At 34.0% G+C, this 19,387-nt stretch overlaps 1 protein-coding gene across 2 annotated transcripts in view; it reads left to right on the top strand.

Annotated features, from left to right (window-relative positions):
- Positions 1 to 18,743, top strand: part of RAD54B (RAD54 homolog B) — a 111,172-nt gene extending 92,429 nt beyond the window's left edge. Inside the window, exons 7-14 of one of the 2 annotated variants that reach the window (XM_023496390.2) lie at positions 688 to 895; positions 3,618 to 3,757; positions 5,623 to 5,913; positions 11,446 to 11,621; positions 12,954 to 13,215; positions 14,650 to 14,716; positions 14,893 to 15,093; positions 17,907 to 18,743. In XM_023496390.2, coding sequence (XP_023352158.1) covers positions 688 to 895; positions 3,618 to 3,757; positions 5,623 to 5,913; positions 11,446 to 11,621; positions 12,954 to 13,215; positions 14,650 to 14,716; positions 14,893 to 15,093; positions 17,907 to 18,124 — 1,563 coding nt within the window. In that variant the 3' untranslated portion in view covers positions 18,125 to 18,743. The remainder of the gene's footprint in view (positions 1 to 687; positions 896 to 3,617; positions 3,758 to 5,622; positions 5,914 to 11,445; positions 11,622 to 12,953; positions 13,216 to 14,649; positions 14,717 to 14,892; positions 15,094 to 17,906) is intronic. The other variant, XM_003760258.4, reaches the window with a different exon arrangement.
- Positions 18,744 to 19,387: the final 644 nt, after the last annotated feature.

The raw sequence follows: 19,387 nt of genomic DNA, 5'->3' as shown, positions 1-19,387 counted from the left end.
GGGTAGAAACTAAGATCTCTCAGGAATCAGAAAAGGAGAGAATGGAATCATTAAGTTTTAGAGGAAAGAACACTTCTTTCATTTGCTACAAGAAAGAATGAGAAGTGAGTTCAGTGATTTTTAAAGATGAGGATAAGGTAGGGCCCAGACAGATGGCCTTGACCTTTTTAGTAGAATTGTTAGGAGGTTGGAAGAAAGTGATTTAGAATAGCTCCTAGAGGGAAAGAATTGATAAGAATGAGAGAATTGCTGAGTATTGGAGAGGGCCCAGTTTATAAAATGTATTTTTACTAGACTATATTTGCATAGTTCTGATTGATTTTGTTAAGCTCTACAAATAGATATATGGCTGTAAATTAAAGGTAATTTTTCTGCATGTTGAAAAAAAAAGTTGTAATAGCAGTCATTCCTATTCCACTGACTCATGGATACCAATCACCATTAATAGCTACATTTTGGAATATTAAAGACATGTATATTTCATCAGCATTCTTCCCCTCATCAGATAACTATCATTGTCCAACTCTACAATTCAAAATGAAATTTGTTGTTGATTTTCTTACATGATTTTTATCTTTGAAGCATGTTATAATACCTAGCAGGTAGCTGGCATGAAATTTGCTCATAAGTTTTATTAATATAGTTTCTGTGCATGTTTGTTTCATTAAGTTATGTAATTTATTTTAGGATCACAAAATAGAAGACTTTGTCAACTCCCCGCTGTATTCAGTACTTGTCATCAGTTATGAGATGCTGCTTCGATGCCTTGATCAAATTAAAAATATAAAATTTGATCTTTTAATCTGTGATGAAGGACATCGCTTGAAGAACAGTTCCATTAAGACAACTACAGCCCTTGTTGGCCTGTCTTGTGAGAAGAGAGTAATTCTAACTGGTTAGTGTTCCATGAATTCACTTGATAATCTTTTTGTATAGCAAAATTTTAAGACTGGGAACATGCCCTTGTTAGATTTAGATGGTGCTTGATGTTATTAAATGGATATCATACTTAGCCCTTATCCAACTCTGATAATTATAACAGTTGGAGCCATGGAGAAAAGAAAACTCCCTCTAGTGCTCCTGTTCATTGACAAGACACATTCTTGTATTCTTTCACACACCTGTCATGGAAGAAAATAAGGATGAAGGGAAAGAAGGAAAGAAGAAAAGAAGGAAGGAAAAAGAATAAAGGAAGGAAACAAGCATTTATTAAGCACTTAATATTTGCCAGGCACTTTGAGAGTTGGAATGATTGTTAAAGCAATTTCTTTTTAGTATTTTAAATACTCTTCAAGACAAGATTTTTTTTAAGTGAAATTGAAAATTTCAACATTAAAATGGCCATTTTGGATAAAGTTTTAATCACTGTCAAATAGTGTAGACTAAATATAGATAGTTATTGTTTTCTCTATATATCTTATTTACTCACTTAGTGAGTTTCTTAAGAGCAGGGATTTTGTATATATTTTTACATCTAATGAAGGTCGGACAGCTAGCCAATGGGAGAGCTGGGCTTTGTTTGTAGGCAATTGGGGTTAAGTAACTTGCCCAGGGTCATACAGCTAGTAGGTGTTAAGTGTTTGAGGCTGGATTTGATACTCCTGATTCCTCCTTCTGACTCCAGGGTCAATGCTCTATCCACTGATTTTTACAGTACTATGAATTGGAAAGAAAAGATAATATTATAAAAAATATTTAAAACGTATCCTTTTAATAAAAAAGAAAATGCTTATTGTGCCTATTTCCAGATTTTAGTATTTACCAATCCATAAGAATTTATCAAATGTTTGCTATGTGCTGAATACATTGGGATTATACCCTCAAAATTGAAAAATCCCTGTCCCCAATGACTTTAGATTATGTCATCAGAGATAGATAACATATACGGATATGAATATGAGATTTTTTAAGAGGTATAAATGAAAAATGAATGCATTGCAGACATTGAGGATGAGTGCAAAGGCATAAGAAGAGAAGTGTTTTGCCTTGTATGAGGAACAATTAGAAATCTGCTTTAAATTGTAAAGTATGTGAAACAGAAGAACTAAGTATAATAAGCTCTTAGAAATATAGACTGGGCTCATAATTTGAAGGGTTTTAAATGCAAACAGAAGACATTTAAATTGATCTAGAGATAACAGGTAAACCTTGGGCTTCATTAAGTGGATCCCTTTGGAGGCAGAGACCAATTGGAGAATTTTGCTTGTATTTTTAATGAATTTAATGATGGAAAGAAAGCATCCTCTGGTGTATTGGACTTTTTGAACTTAGTTACATCATCTCAGACTGGAGTCATTTCATTTTGTTTCTTGTACCGAATTGGAAATAACTGATTCACTAGAATTTTATGTGAAATTTGTTGTTTTCATAGTATAAAATTAATAGACCTATATTTTTTGAATCATTATTCACGGGAGATTGACTGTGTTGCTAGCTGGGGAGATATTTTCATTCCCAGAAATAAGAAACAGCTCAGAGTCAAGAACACCTGGGTTCAAGTTTGACTTCTGATCCTGAATGCTCCCTACACTAATGAAATTATAGGTCCAGATGAAATTATAGGTCCAGCAAAAAACAAGCAAAACCCCCCATCAGAAATTCAAAAGAGAGCAATTCCTAGATGTGTCCTTTGGCTTGGAGTTTGAAGCCCTGGGTTCTAGACCCAACTCTTCAATTTGCTCTTCATAAGACCTCAGGTATAACATTTTTCCTGAGCTTTTGTTTCTCAAGCTATATCATGAGATATTATTTGTGCTATTTATGGCTTAAGTTGGTTGTGGGCGAAAAACTCTGCTAAATTATAAAGAGATGATTAAATATAAGTTGCTATTATGTCCTTACTGTAACTCCCAAGACAATGAGAGATACAGAAGGGGCAATTTTATCTGCTTTTAAAGCATTTCATAACCTGTTCCTTTCTACCTTTTCAGACATCTATACTTTATTTTCCTCCATATATTCTACAAGCCAGCAAAACTGACTGCCCTGCTATTCCTTACCCACACCAGTCCCATCTTCTCTTCTGGCCTTTTGTCTGGCTGTCCCTTCTGCCTGGAATGCTCTTATCTTCTCTTCTACCTTCTGGCTTCCTTGGTTTCTACAGTGGCTCTGCTCAGATCTCACCTTTTTCAGGAGCCCTTTCCTTTTTTCCCTTTATCCCCCCATCTCCAAACTATTAGTACCTTTTTGTTGAGATTACTTTTCTTTTACACTGCATATATTATCTTGTAGGTACACTATTTTTTTTTTTTGTTTGCATATTTAGAATATGAGCTTCCCCATTAGAATGTGAACTCCATGAAGGCAGGATATATGTCTTTCTTTTTATCCCCAATGTTTAGCACAGTGTCTGACACATAGAAAACACTTAATAAATGCTTGTTGACTGACTGGCTTTAGAAAGTAAAAGATATATATAGGCCTGGAATAATTTAGCAATATGATTAAAACCAATTAATATTTTGTCCTGATAGGTTAACTTTTTCTTTTTTTTCCCAAAGTGCTGCTACCTGATTTGGATGCCTTTCATGAGAAGTGAGCAGGTTGATTTGTTGATTGATTAGTTTTTCAAAAGAGTACTCAATTTTACAATCTTTACATTTTTTTGGTTCTTCAAGGTACCCCAATTCAAAATGATTTACAGGAATTTTATGCATTAATTGAATTTGTGAATCCAGGAATACTAGGCTCTTTGTCATCATATAGAAAAATATATGAAGAACCCATTATTGCATCCCGAGAACCTTCTGCTACGGAGGTATGATTTTTTTTAAAAACAAAGAGTTGTTTTCATAGAATGGTGTGAAATCCTAATCATTATGTCCTAAGTGATTTATTGTAAGGCTAATGTTCTAGTTCAAAAGATAATTAGTAGAAATCTTTTTAAATAATCTTTGGCCAGAAACTTTAAAAAAAAATTACATTTTCAGCAGTACCATTATATCTGTATTCTTGTGGTTGAGAGGTTAAGGGGAAAAGGAAGAACATCTGTGAAGTTTCTTAGAACAGCTTAGTATTCAGAAGTTAACTTTTCCTAAGTTTGTTGAACTTTTATGATTTTATGATTAAAGCTCCCTATTCCTTTCCCCCTCCCAGAAAGTACTTTTTAAAATTAAAATTAAGGCTTAAACATGGATTTTCTACCTTCTACATGGTACCATTTAAAAAAAAAACAAAACAAAACATAGCATATTAGATTATTGTAATTATAGACATTTTGTTTGGATGGTACATTTTAATTTTGAAAAAAAAGTACTATGATTTATTTACTGAACATTCTATAATGAGTCCAAAAGAGCTATTAGTTCTGTGTAGGTCTACTTCCAATCTTGGATTTTTAACTTTTTTTTTTTTTTTTAATAATAACCTTTTATTTGCAAAATAGATAGTTTTCAACATTCACCCTTGCAAAACCTTGTATTCCAAATTTTTCTCCCTCCCTTCCCTCTACCCCCTTCTCTAGACAGCAAGTTAATGAATCTTTAATTTGACAAATTGTGCTGCTCCAGAGTTAGTATGATGTCTTTGTTGGAATTTACCAAATGATGGCGTATAGGGCTGCTGGACCCCTAAAATATATTGGAGTTTCAGAACTCCCTGTATGGGCCACCAAATGTTGGGGTTAAGGGATGTGTACCCTAAAGTATATGAGGTTACAGGTCAGTATCATAAGGTGATTCAAAAGAATTTGTAGGCTTAGAGCTTCTTTAAATCAAGAGGCTAAAATGTTATTGCTACTAACAGCATGCTAAATCCACAAGGATTTTAAGCAAAGTAAAGGGGTTTTAGCAATTAACAAGGGGAAAGACCAGTTCCTTAGTGGAACTCACTTTAAGCAGGAGAAAGACACCTATGGCTGACAAGTGGGGGATTATGGGGCTAATGCTAAAAAGTAGGATTCTCTGAGACTTTGTCTCAGAGTAGGATACTATTGGATAGATTAGTGAGCTAATGAAATACAGGTAGTTTCTTTTATCAGGAAAATCTACCTGAAGAATGGGGGTGAGCTTTGACATAATAAATTGGCTTTCTGATTAGATACTGTAACTATGGTGTTATGATTTTGGTAATACAAAGAATTCCACTAGAAAAGATATGCTTATAGAGTCAAAATTTAAAGGTCTACTTATAATCCTATCAGTGCTCCTCCTTACATGCCTCAGGGGCTTCCAGTTTGTGACAGTAATTCCTGTTCTCTCTGTACAGCTAGCTACCTAAGATCTCTTCATATTAATTCTTTGTGGATAATATTGACAATCTATATTCAATTTTGTATATCAAATTATTTCTTGAATAATTTAGTTTGTGGATTATAGATTTATAATGGCTCTAAGATAATGCTAATAACTAACTAAAGAATGAATCATAAAACTATGGGTTTGCATAATTTAATACATAAGCTAAACATTTAAAGAGAGATGTTAGTCCTTCTCTTCTGCCTCTTTCCCTCTCCTCTAGTCCCCTCCACTGTTATTTGTATTGCATTTTCCTATAATAATGAAACAATCAAAATGAAAGCTAGTTGTAACCAAGTAGTCACAAGAAAAACATTTTTTTTAAACTTTATACTTTTTTCTGAATATTCTTTTAGAAAAGTTTCAATTCTGCTCATTTTATCACTAGGAAGAAAAAAAATTGGGAGAGAAAAGAGCAGCTGAACTCACTCGCCTTACTGGACTCTTTATTCTTAGAAGAACACAAGAGGTGATAAATAAATATCTTCCACCTAAAATAGAGAATGTAGTCTTCTGCAGACCTGGAAGACTACAGATTGAACTTTATCGGAAACTGTTGGATTCTCAGGCTGTCAGGTTTTGTCTGCAGGGGGTACTAGAAAATAGTCCTCATCTGATTTGTATAGGAGCTCTTAAAAAACTGTGCAACCACCCCTGTCTTCTCTTCAAATCTTTAAAGGTATGTTGCAAAGGAACTGAACTGTGGGATGCTCTTTAGAAACAAAAGGAGGCCTTGGGAGCATGAAACTGATGAATTTTAAAAGCCCTCCCTTTTATGTGGCCTTCCTAGGGATTGGGTCTGAGGCCAATCCATGGGATTAAGTAAGGTACCTCCCTGGTATGAATTGTCTTCCCTTTGCAAAAGTGAAATAAATTGTCTATTTTGATTATATTACTAGTTATTCCACCAGTGAAGAATGAAGTTCAGAGATGTTCAAGTATTGATCTTTCAAAGATTCCTGAATATCAAAGGTTTATTAAACCCAGGTATTCTTGACTTTGAGATCCATAATTGCATGTAATACATCATGCTGTCTTTCAATGAATATTTAATCATTTTAAGAGCAAGATAGGTAAATTAAAATACTTTTAATTAAACAGCATTTTTTTTTTTTTTTTTTTTTTGCTGAGGCAATTGGGATTAAGTGACTTGCCCAGGGTCACACACATAGGAAGCATTAAATATCTGAGGTCAGATTTGAACTCAGGTTCTCCTGATTTCAGGGCTGGTACTCTATCCACTGCACCATCTAGCTGCCCCTAAAGGGTACACTCGTTATGTGCAAATATGAACTCTCACTACATTTTTCTATAATATTGAGAATTGCAAATAATTTCTTCACTGTATAAGTTTTACAGAAATTTTGCAAATTTATGCTACAATGGTTTATGTTTACTCAGCTTTTTTTAACATCTTTATAATAGTCAACATTTATAACTTTTCAGCATAGGCATAGATGCTAATTTATAAAGCAACCTCATTAGAAACAGACTTTGTCTATAGTAAAAAATAAAAATTAAACTAATTGGACTCAATGCCCAAGAAAGATAGAAACCAAAAAATATTCTATAAAAGGAACATGTACTGACTTACTTACAATTGAATGGCTCCTCTATTGGCTTACTGAAAAAATATTTGGACAGAAAATTTTCTTAATTTTATAAAGGAGATATAGTAAATCCTCATTGTGATTTCTATCTCAAGAATATTCATATTATAGTGATGAAGAATCTCCCACTTATGGGTTATTTCTTTCATTAAATCAACTGAGGAGCATTCAATTTAGTAGATTAAATGGGGTGTTGGAAGTGATTCCAGAAGTGGTAATATGGGGCAGAAATACGAAATAGATTTGGGAAAGCATAATTGAAAAAGAATATCATAAAAATGGTACAATAAAGATTCAGTTCACAACATGGAGCCACCACACTCATCACAGATAAGAGATTTTGCTGTTTTATTATGTGAATAGCATACAGGCTCAAACAAATAGGACTAGGCAAAGCAGAGTAATGCTGAGTGAGCAATTTGCTTTAAGGGGATATGACTTTTTAAAGTCTCAGAGAAATGGAGGCAGGATCTAGGGAGTAAAGGGAGAAACCAGGGAAGGGTTGTGGAAAGGGCAGGGAGGCATCTAGGAAGAATCAAATGTAGCCACTCGGGTCCCAGAGTTGTCTAAAGATATGCTTCAAGAGAGACAGGATGGCCTGATTAGAATTTTTGCCCTCACATCACTGATATAATGGAGACTGAATGAACTGATTAAGAGTTTCAGCTTCGTATCAGTGTTGGGCAGTTAGTTGGAGTGGTGGGTAGAGTGCTGGGCCTGAAATCTTAAGAATTCCTGAATTCAAATGCAACCTCAAACATATATTAGCTATGCCACTCTGGGAAAATCACTTAGCCCTTTCTGCCTCAGTTTGCCACTTCCTTCAGCTCATTTAAAGATGAGCAAACTATTTCAGTATCTTTGTCAAGAAAATCCCAAATAGGTCAGGAAGAGTTGGACTTGACTAAACACAAAAACTGTGGGCCCATTCTTGGACCAGTGCATATAAAGATTATGAAATAGTCCCTACCCTTGAGGTGTTTGGGATTTGAAATATATGGGAAGGAAAGTCATTAACATGCCCATATTCTTAGAACATTGTAATTAAAATAAATATAGTGTGAGCAGTGTGTTTTAATTTTTTTAAAAAAATTAGTTTTTATTTCCTGAAGAGGCTATAATTACTCAGAAAGATATCTTAGTCTGTTGTCTGAGTCTTGTTGCAAACTTGGTCTAAGATCTAAAATCCTTAATGCATTTTTCAGACGTCATGATATAGACAATAAGTGCTATGGACAATCAGGAAGAGATATGATTATTATGATCATCCAGAAAAGTTTTCCTAGAAAGGGTAGGAGTTCAAAAGGTAATATTTGAGTGGGAGTAAAAGAAGAGTAAGAGTTTTCTATGTTAATTTAAGACAGCAAGGCAGTAATTAGCAGAATAAATCTGGAGGGCCTGTGACCTGGGAGTGTTAAGCCTCTTGGTCTCACTAATTATAAGTCACACTTATCAAGTGCTTTAGGTTCTAGATAGTACTTTGTTCACAACTCTGAAAGGTGGAAAACGTATTGTTATCTGCATTGTGCAAATGAGCAAAATGAGAGTTTAAGTGACTTTCACAGGGTCAGAAAGTATCAGAGCTAGGACCCTAAGTCAAAGCATTGTTAGCTTGTAGGTGGCAGGTGGTACAGAGAAGTCAGCAAGGCCTCAGTTCCAATTTTGCCTGTCTGATCCATAAAAATCCTGCCCCTCTATCTGACCCTAAGTAGATCTCTTCTCTCATCCTCAGTTTGCTCATCTCTAAAATGAGGATAATGACACCTTCAATGGGTTATTTTGAAGATCAAGTGAAATAATGCATGTAGAATGCTTAACAAACCTTAAATTAGCTATATAAATGCTGTTTTCATGTGAGGCAAGTAGTTTAGTCTTTCCAGAAATTTCAGGGATGTGTGTGTGCATGCGTGTGTGTGTGTGTGTGTTTGTGTTTGTGTGTGTAAACCTCTTTGTTTTAAAATTGTCTTATATTCTGGGGACAAAGAAAATCCAACATGATTAAGGGTAGTAATATTTTTTGTATACTTTTTGAGATAATTGTCATCTTTCTAGAAGAAGGAATTGTAATGAGTATGGTTAATTAATCATATATTGACAAGACAATGAAGGGATGTGTTCAGAAAGGCCTAGAAGTCAGTAGCTAAAAACAGCAGCAAAACAAAGAGAATGTTGGAGTGTTTGGGTTATGAAGGATAAAATAGTAGAAGCTCATGTTCCATACACTGCTGCTTCAGCCTCGAGTCTCCCCTCATTCCTATCTATCCTTATTCTGACTGAGACTGATGAGGTGAAATCTAGATTTAGGGAACCAAAATGAGATTAGGGTTTCTGGTGGTCAGGGAGTTAAATAAGAAGGTCTAGTGGCAGGTTCAGGGAACCAAATGGAGAAGTTTGGCTCCCCTGCACCCCCTTGGGATTCGGCGCAAGGGTAGGGAGTTTTGGGGATTCCCTTCTGATGGTGCAGAGATTCTCTGTAAAGGAATTTACAAATCCAAAAAGCTAGATTGATAAAAGAGGTTTATTATAGGAATTGGGAAGTGTGTGGTTCAGAAATGGTGAGGGGTCACCATTTAATAAAAAAAAGCTGGAGAGATCTCTAGAAGCAAAGCAAAGTTTATTATACATTCTCAAGAGAAAGGCGTCCCACCCAAGCAGACAATCGAAGGGAGGAAGCACTGTGGGGGGCAGGGTCAACACTTTTAATCCCTAATGCAAATACCCCCTCCCACCACTGACCCTCTTCCTTATTGGCTGAGGATCTTACATTCTAAATGCGGAAACTACCCAAGAAATTGAACTTGACCAATAAGTACATAGTTGCCCATATTTGACTGAAATAGGGAGACACTGATGTCATGGGAGGATGGCAGGAAGGGGATTTAGGTATGCCCTTGACTCAATGCTTAAAGTCCTTCAAGCCTACTCAAACTCTGAAATAAATGAAGCCTTACTCGATTTTCACAATTGTCTTGAAAGATCTCACCTCATCTAGTTCAGAAGTAAGGTTAGAAATTCTGACAGAGAGGCATAAAGTCTCCTTAGGGAAATAGGTGAGGGTAAAGAGAGGGTGGCACTGGAAAAGAATATTATTCCAGTGGACAGAGGCTCCTTGGCATAGCATGGCATGTTTAGAACCTCTGCAAAGAGAGGATTTTAGATTGGCTCTTTTATAACGGGAATTTTAGTTACAAAGCTGAGTTTCAGCTTGAGCTGAATTTGAATAGAATTGAATGAATTTCTTTAATTGAATAGGTTTGGAATTCTTTTAGCTCAGGACTGAACCAATCCCACCTAGATAACAGAATGAAGATGTTTGTCTTGTTTCCCTTGGGCGGGGTCTCTCACTGAGGCAGAGTCCAAGGAGAATTTCTCCTTCAAGGGGTTTTAGAGTTTCGGGGTCCCTTTACAAGACGAGGTGAAGCTTTCTTAAAAAGTCTATGAAATGGAGTAGATCAGACTAGGCCTAAACTATGTGATCCCTATTCCCAGAGATCTATGGAGCAGGAAGAACAGTTCTTAGGCCCAGGTTGCAGGAAGTCACATGATCTCTAGGCCTAGAGGTCTCTAAAGGTTAGCCCCCAGGTCAGCTACAGGAAGTGACAGGAAGTGATGGAAGCAGACAACATTGGTGACCATTGATCAATAATATTTAGTTCCTTTTTAGTCCCATCCAATGAAAAGACTTGGGGGTCCTTTGCTGTTTAATCAGCTTGTCAGGTCCAGCACATGGTGGGAGCTGAGATGCCTCCTGGATGTGCTGGGCCTCTCCCTGCAGGGACTAAATAAATGCTTTCTCTTTATAGAGATGTCTCTGATTAGTTAATTTGGAGAAGAGGGTCTAGCATCTGTCCCACACATGACTAATCTTTTGGGACTAAATAAATAGAATGTGTGTTATTTTCTCCAAAACATGTCATATTACACCCTATAGTCATAGGTAGATTGCTTTTTAAAAAATAATTATCAACTTATTTTCATTGATAATTAATGTGACTTAGTGGAAAGAGCATTAGATTTGTAATTCAGAACTCTACTTACTCACCTCCTATGTAACCCTGGGAAAGTCTTTTACCTTCACAGTGTCCCAATACCTGTAATGCAATATTTTTGAAGACAGTAACTATTTAATTTTTAAAAATATTATTGATATATTTTGGTTTTTATATTGCCTTCATTCACAAAGAATAAAAAAAGAATGAGGGAAGAGAAAAAAACAGTTTAGCAAAACTAACCAATGTATCTTATTATTTTCCCATAGCTTCCACCTTTGCAAAGTAGGAAGAGAGAGAAAAAGGTTTATTTTCTCTTCTCCAAGGCCAAGCCTGGTTATCAAATCATTAATACAGCATGAACTTGTTTTTTTTTTTTTTTTTTTTTTTTTTAAACATTGTTGTCATTAAGTGTTTTTCCTCATTGAACTGTTTCATTGTTGCCTTTTTTATTCCCAGCATCTAGAACACATTGATGCTTAATAAATTTTTGTTGAATGGAATTTTAAGATGAGGATTAAATTATCTCTAATCTTCTGTTCAGCTCTTTTTTCTTTACATGTTGAATTAAGTGATGTGAACCTAATCACTGTTAAAAATTATTTTGAATAGGAAAAAGAATGTAACTCATCTTCTGATGAATATGAAGAATATAACTTTTCTGAAAGCTTGATAGATGCCTATCCTGCGGATTACAACCCTCTCACATTTTCTGAGACAGATTCAGGAAAACTACATGTCTTGACAAAGCTGTTAGCAGTAATCCATGAACTCAGTCCTTCTGAAAAGTAAGATGAATTTTGAAAGTTACTTTTCAAAACTGGTAAAAATCTAGGTTTCTCCAATGCGATTTCCTTTTAAAAGAATTAAAATAAGATTAAAAATTTTAAAAATTAAAATAAGATAAAATAATCAGTTTGGGATAGTGATACCTCTCAGCAACCTCCTGTTATAAAACCATGAAAAGGAATTTGAAATGGGGGTGAGGACAATTTATAATACATATTTTAAAGACATCTTTGTACTTTGGGTGGAGCTAACATAGTGACTTGGATATAATAGACCAATATTTATCAAATTGAATTTCAGCAACAAAGTATAACTATAAATACCATCTAATTAGTCACAAAATATATGTGTGGTAACATGAAATCATTAATTTGTCAACTATTGTGGGTATTATCATAGGATCCATTGCTTATTTTCTCTCAGATTTGCTGAATCATTTGACATGTCTGAATTAGCAGTTTCTTTTTCTATACCATGGAAATGAATAATACAATATTTTATAAAAACAAAGTTGAATGTTAAGACAAAAAAACTTGTCACTCTTGCCCTGAGGTCCTTGTCATATTAATTTATGGTTGCCTTAGTTCTCTATCTGAGTTCCAGCCATGCTTCACTTCATTCTCATTGCTGTAGGCATTCTTCAGTTATGGGCCCATAATCAAATCATTTATGTCACTGCTTCTGGAAAAGGTGGGCTGGCCTACTTATTTCTCTGGAGCTCTTCTCATTAATTCCATAATTCTTTTTTTTTTTTTTTTTGTAGTTGTTTTTTTTTTTTTAATAATATTTTTATTTTGAATTTAATATTTGACAAATGACTGCATTGACTGTAACTTAAAAATTCCTATTTCAGTTGAAGTAGCAAATATTTATTACTTCCTACTCTATGCAAGGTACTTAACTAAGTGCTGAAGTTTCAACAACAAAAACAAAATTGTTCTTGCCCTCGAAGGAATTTATGTTCTATTAGGCCTTGTAAGTGTTGATTATATGCTAAATGAGGTAAATTTTTTTTGTCTTCTAATTGTTAAATTCATTTATTCACCTATTTATACTATATTAGTATATGTTAGTATTTTACTAGTAATAGCATTCTAAATAGTATTAGCTGTTAATTTTATAATACTACACTAATGCTAGCATATTATAATATAAGCATATACTGATTATAAAAACATAACTTCAATGACATTTTATGAATCTCATGGAGATTAAATTTTTTTACTTGTAAAAGCATCAAACTTGTTCTGTAAATAGCTACTGTAATATTGTATTATCACATTATAATAAAAGAAGTTAAGATGTAAGAGGCATTTCTCTCTGTTTGACAGGGTAGTACTGGTATCTAATTATACACAAACCCTAAATATTTTACAAGAAGTCTGCAAGCGTCATGGATATAATTGTTCAAGACTCGATGGACAAACCCCAGTTGTACAGAGACAGCAAATTGTTGATGGATTCAATAGCAAACACTCATCAGATTTTGTATTTTTATTAAGTTCAAAGGCTGGTGGTGTGGGACTAAACCTTATTGGAGGTTCTCATTTAATTTTGTATGATATTGATTGGAATCCAGCTACTGATATCCAGGTAGGAAAGTTTTATCATATATAAACAATTTGAACCCTTTTGGCCCCTACTTTTTATTCTGTACTTTAGAATTAGAGACATAGAGGTTGCATTCTGAAATGGGTTGTTTCCTAGGAATGAGTATGGACAAGAATAGTACCTACCATTAGTGCCTTCTATAGATATGAAAAAAAAATCTCTGTATTCTGGGCTGACAGCGACATTTAAGAAACTGTTGGTTGGACTAATTCTGAGCCACCCCTTACCCCTGAAGGTTCCCCAAAGAAATCTACTTCCCTTAGGAACTTTTTTGAAGTTACTTGGATTGGGAGTAGATCTGTCACAGCAGATATGGATCCCTGAAGGTTTCTCTGTCCAGATCCACATTCCCATGCTTTGGTGAAGATAGGTACTGCCATATCTTGTAGAACCAACATAGGGCTAACAGTGTACTATAGAGGATACTCAATAGTTCAATATTTCTAATTTCTTTGTAAAGAGGAACTGAAATGTGACACTGGCACACTTGGGAGGATGCCTGATCATCATGAGGCAGCTAGGTGTTGCAATGGGTAGAATGCTGACCTTGTCAGGAAGATCAAAATTTAAATATGACATTAGACACTTAAGTCACTCTGTGACAAATAAAAAATTGTTTTTGGTAATTTTTCATTTTATTAATAATGCTAGCAATAATTAAAGGAGCCAGTGACACTATCAAATGCCAAAGACCCCTCACAGAACCCATTTACCACTTATTTGCTCTTGGAAGAATCAGGTCTTCCTAAGGGTATCAGTTGATTCTGATGAAACATAGATCTGTTCTAATGAGAGGCAAGGAAAATGTGATTATCACTTAGTCTTGGACCTAGAGATTTATTTATACCCATATCATCCTGTCTAGGGTAATTAGATAAAAGGATCTAAAGTGCCCTCCCCCCTCAACTTCCCTTGCCCAAACTTATCAAGAATGAAATACAATGGACCAAAATTTACCTTAGATTAAATTCTTTATAAAATTCTCTAATTGAGTGGGCTCTCCTACCCAGGATCAACAGGCATATGCCTCAGGTATTTGAGTAATCTCATCCATCAACAATGCTCTATAGTCTTCTGAAAAAAATTCTGGTTTTAATTGAGTTATTAATATAAGAGAAATAACCATCTCTGACTCTCTTGTCTCAATTCCTCAATTGTAAAATGGGAGTTGTAATAAAATCAACCTCAAAGGGTTGTTAGAACCAAATAAGATAATATTCTTAAAGTGTCTGGAATATAGTAGGTGCTATATAAATACTTAATTCCTTTGCCTTTTACTTTCCCCTTTCTTTACTCCTTCCTTTTCTTGTTCCTTTTCCCAATCATTACTTTTGATATCTGCAAATATAATTCAAGATTCTTACATTAATGTACCACTCTGTTAAACTATATATTTTTTTATATTGTTTTTGATAGGCAATGGCTAGAGTGTGGCGAGATGGTCAGAAACATTCTGTACATATCTACAGACTTCTCACAACAGGTATTAATTTAATACTAATTCTAATTCATATGATTCTTGATTTAGTCCCTTAAATGGCCAAAAATATTATGTCAGTTTCAGATAATAAAAATAACTTACTTTTGTTTCATTTGTAATATTATTTAATGGCAACAATTTTTTAAACTAGCATGTTATTAACATGTACTCTTATTCAGGCACAATTGAAGAAAAGATTTATCAAAGACAGATCAGTAAGCAAGGTCTTTCTGGGGCAGTTGTAGACCTGTCTAAGACATCTGAGCATATCCAGTTTTCGGTAGAAGAACTGAAAAATTTGTTCACCTTACATGAAGATTCAGATTGTGTTACCCATGATCTACTAGATTGTGAGTGTATGGGAAGGAAAGACCATCAAGGTTAGTTTTATTTCTATAACTAAGGTAAAGTTAATTCATCTATTTTTGAGAAATCTTCCACTAAGCATAAAGAAAACTAACTCTCTTTGGTGCTGTCTTGTTGGGTTTTCTCATTTTCAGAAATCCTACTGGAAGGTGGAACTGAGAAAAATGTAATTCTTTGAACCTCAGTTATTGCCTAAATTAATTTCATTTTGGTTTTGAATCAATTGTTTTAAATGCTTTTATAATGTCTCCATTCATAAATAACAAAGTGTGCAGTCCTATATAGAGTATACATTTTTAGTCCTCCTGAATTGTTGGAACCTTTAATATGGTGCATAATGAAGATATGGTTTCAATGGCTATATATTTCCACTAGTGTAATGTATCTGATAGATAAAGGATTCTTTTATCCAAGGTCAGATCATGAAATCTATTTGTTATGTTTCATATTGAGCTTGATTTCATATAATTTTTAGTGTCATTGTTTAATTATGTTGAAATTTCTGAGTTTGTTCAGTTTTCTCACTATGATTATATGGAGTATTAATAAAAATAAATTTTAAATTAATGCTGGCATAGAAAATCTTCATTACATTAGCTGTACTCTCCTTCCTTCCTAAATGAGATCATTACCTAGCTCATATTTTTCCTTTTCTTCACCTCCTTCCCTCATACTAGGGACTTCCATATTCCTATTGATATTTTGTCAAATATCCTAAATTCACATTTCTCCAGCTTGTTTTCCATGACCAGCTTTTTCACTTCATCCCAGCTAAATACGGAGATGGTCATTTACTTGATCTTGAACCTACAAGTGTCCAACATCCTTATTCATATATTTTGAAATTCCTTTATCTGATCATATTCTGTTATTATTCTATTTCTTCTGCCTAATAATTGCAAGGAACTACAAACAATTGTTTATCTGTTATTTATTTTCACAGTGAACTCCACTCCCCAATTTTTCCCCAGGCCTTCGCCCCTGCATTAATTACTCTCTTTTCTTCCTTATTTTGACCATTTAGTCGATCAGTTCAGCACTACGTTGTCTTTTTCTTTTGAGTCTCTTGCTTATTTATTCTATCAAAGACTTTGCCTTGTCAAAGCCCACCTTGGTTACTTGTACCTGTCCCTGCCTTTGCTCTTATTCACATGCTGCTGAATGGTACTTGAAGAAAACACAAAACCATTCTGATTATTCTAATACAAACTTATGTTACATAATCTGAGATGGGCCTTCAGTGCAGCTTTTATCCTTTTATTACTGTTATTTATTTATTTATTCCACGTCAGTTCATTATTCCATTCACTATAATGATTTTTTTAAGACTTTTCAACTTTCTTCCTGTGATTCTCCACTCCCTGTCCTTTCAGCAGAGAACTTTGCTTCATATTTCACTGAAAAAAAATTGAATCCATTTGCCAAGAATTCCTTTGCAATTATGTTTTCCTTATATGAAAATGTGACTACTCTCCTTGCTAAGGAAAACCTTTCTACATGCACAAGTGATTCCAATCTATCTCATCTTTGCCAGCATATTGGCTCTTTATCTCTTCCATCTTCCACTTTTATGCCTTTGCTGTTCAGTTGTTTCAGTTTTGTCCAGCTCTTTGTGACCTCATTTGGAGTTTTCTTGGCAAAAGTGCTAGCGCAGTTTGTCATCTCCTTATCACTCCACACCTGGAGTACTGCAGTAGTTTTATGGTTAGTGTGCCTGCTTCAAATCTCTTCCCTCTCTAGCCCTTTCTCTACTCAGCTGTTAAATCAATCTTCTGGTACAGGTCTGACCATGTTACTTCTCTTCAATAAGTTGGGATGGTTCCCTATATGCCTCTAAGATCAAATATAAAATCCTGTTTGGTTTATGAGGCCTTTAATAATCTGTCTCTTTCCTATTTTTCAAGTTTTGTTTAATACCTGACCTCCATGTATTCTGTAATCCAGTGATATTTGGCCTTTTTAATGTTCCTCTAAGATATCCATCTCCAAATTGAGCATTTTCCTGTTTATTTCCTATACCTGGAGTACTCTCCCTTTCTCTCTCTACTTTATGGCTTTCCTGTCAGCCTTCAAATCTCATTTAAAGTTTGCTTGCTCTAAGAAGCCTTTCTTAGTCGTTCTCAATCTTAGTATGTTCCTGTTGGCATTTTTCTCAGTTTCTTATCTATATAACTTGTTTGTAAATATTTGTATATTTGTTGTTTCTTCTTTTAGACTGTGAACTTCCTGAGAGCAAGAACTATTTTTAGCCTATAAAGATATAGGCTATAAAGAAAGCCTAGAAAGCATTCTCAGTGGTTAGCATAGTACCTGAAACATAGTAGGTACTTAATAAATGCTTCTTAAAGTACTGATAAAAAAGAATATTATAAATGTTATAGAATATTATTATGCTGTAAGAAATGAGGAAAAGGACAGTTCAAAGAAACCTGAGATGACTTGTATGAACTTATGGAGTGAGATGAGCAGAATCAGGAATGTTATTAATAGAGTAATAATACTATTGTAAAAACAACCAACCTTGAATGATTTGGGAACTCTCATCCCACACATGCCCAGCCACAATTCCAGGGGATTCTTGATGAAATATGTTGTTTACTTCCTGATCAAGAACTCAGATTGTAGCTCATATCAGAAGTGTTCTGGATGTGTCCAATGTGGGAATTTGTTTTGTTTAACTATGTATGTTAGTAACAGGGATTTTGTTTTTCTTGCTTTCTCATTGAAAGGGTTGGGGAAGGTGGGAGATTTGAAAATAAAAGACGATTTAGTTGGAAAACAGATTATTAATGTAAACTGAAATGTTTCTGACTTTTATTCATTTCAGCCAAACCTTTGGAAGAAGTCCATACATACAGAAAATGCCAGCTTGGCCCAAATCACCTTAAACCTGACTCCAAAAAACCCCTTTCCATGTCACAGCTGAAACAATGGAAACACTTCTCTGGGAAATATCAGAATATTAATGATCCCTTTCTTGAAAGAATTAAAGAAAACGTTTCTTTCATTTTTCAAAATATAACCAATCAAGCTCCTCTAACATAATGAAGAATCGTTTACATTAAGGACAGAGGATGTACAGCTATCCTATGTAATTCTATGAGAACAAAATGCATTTTTAATAGAAAAATTGGGAAGGTTTAAATAAAATTGATGGGCTTTTTTTGTTTGTTTGGTTTTGTTTTTTTTTTTGCTGAGACAATTGGGGCTAAGTAACTTGCCCAGGGTCACAATTGATATATTTTTTGTACAATTTTATCACAAGTCATAATTTATTAAAATGTTTAACAGTTTATCATATATTCTTATTAAAGAATGTTTGAAACTTTTAATATTAAAGACTTAAAGAATTTTGGTTTCTCATATATATTGATTCATTCTATATTTAATAAATGTTTCACAAAATACATACTATGTATTGTGTTGAATACCAAAGTAGAATAATACATTTGTATAGCATTTTACTACATCTATGAAACAACCTTAGAATATAACAAAATTTAGTGAGATGTAATTAGTAGTTAATTATAGAGCTAAGTCTTATAGCACAAATTATATGTATATAGGCTAATGGAGGATGCAATAAGGGAGAAAGTCCATAAAGTATTAAGACTGGAAAAACAAATTCTTTACTCTCAGCTTATAGAATAATATAAATGTTTCTAACTAAATATTATAGAAATATAAAAATGGATAGTATAATTGATTTTGTGTATTTAAAATGCATCACTAAATCCCTTTAATAAATTTTTTCTTTCTTTAATAGTAGGTTATATGTTTATGTATAAGTGGAAAAAATGTGATCACCTATACTGCCAGTGCTCTGTTTACTACTTGCTTTGGATTATTCCATCTTTCTATATAAATTGGAGTATTACTCTCTTTCTTCTGCCATTCTATGACTTATTTAAACTTTTCTCCTTTGAAACACAAATCTTTACTATCAAAAAACAAAATCACAATGAAATCTATCTTTTCTTAACTCCTTTAGCTTCTCTTTCTGTGTTTCTTTTTATTAAAGCTTTTTGTTTTTCAAAACATGCATAGGTAATTTTTCAGTATTAACCTTTGCAAAACCTTGTGTTCCAATTCCCTCCCTTTCCCCCATCCTCCCCTAGATGGCAAGTAGTTCAATATATGTTAAACATAGTAGAAATGTATGTTAAATCCAATATATGCATACATATTTATACAATTATCGAACTGCACAAGAAAAATCAAATCAGTAAAAAAAAAAAAAAAGAAAGAAGCAGCAAAATAAAATGCAAGTAAACAACAACAAAAAGAGTGAAAATGTTGTGTTGTGAA

Source organism: Sarcophilus harrisii, chromosome 1, assembly GCF_902635505.1.
Source record: "Sarcophilus harrisii chromosome 1, mSarHar1.11, whole genome shotgun sequence".
Lineage (NCBI taxonomy): Eukaryota > Metazoa > Chordata > Mammalia > Dasyuromorphia > Dasyuridae > Sarcophilus > Sarcophilus harrisii.
The sequence above is the reverse complement of the archived record's forward strand: the minus strand, read 5'-3'. Positions and strand labels throughout refer to the sequence as shown.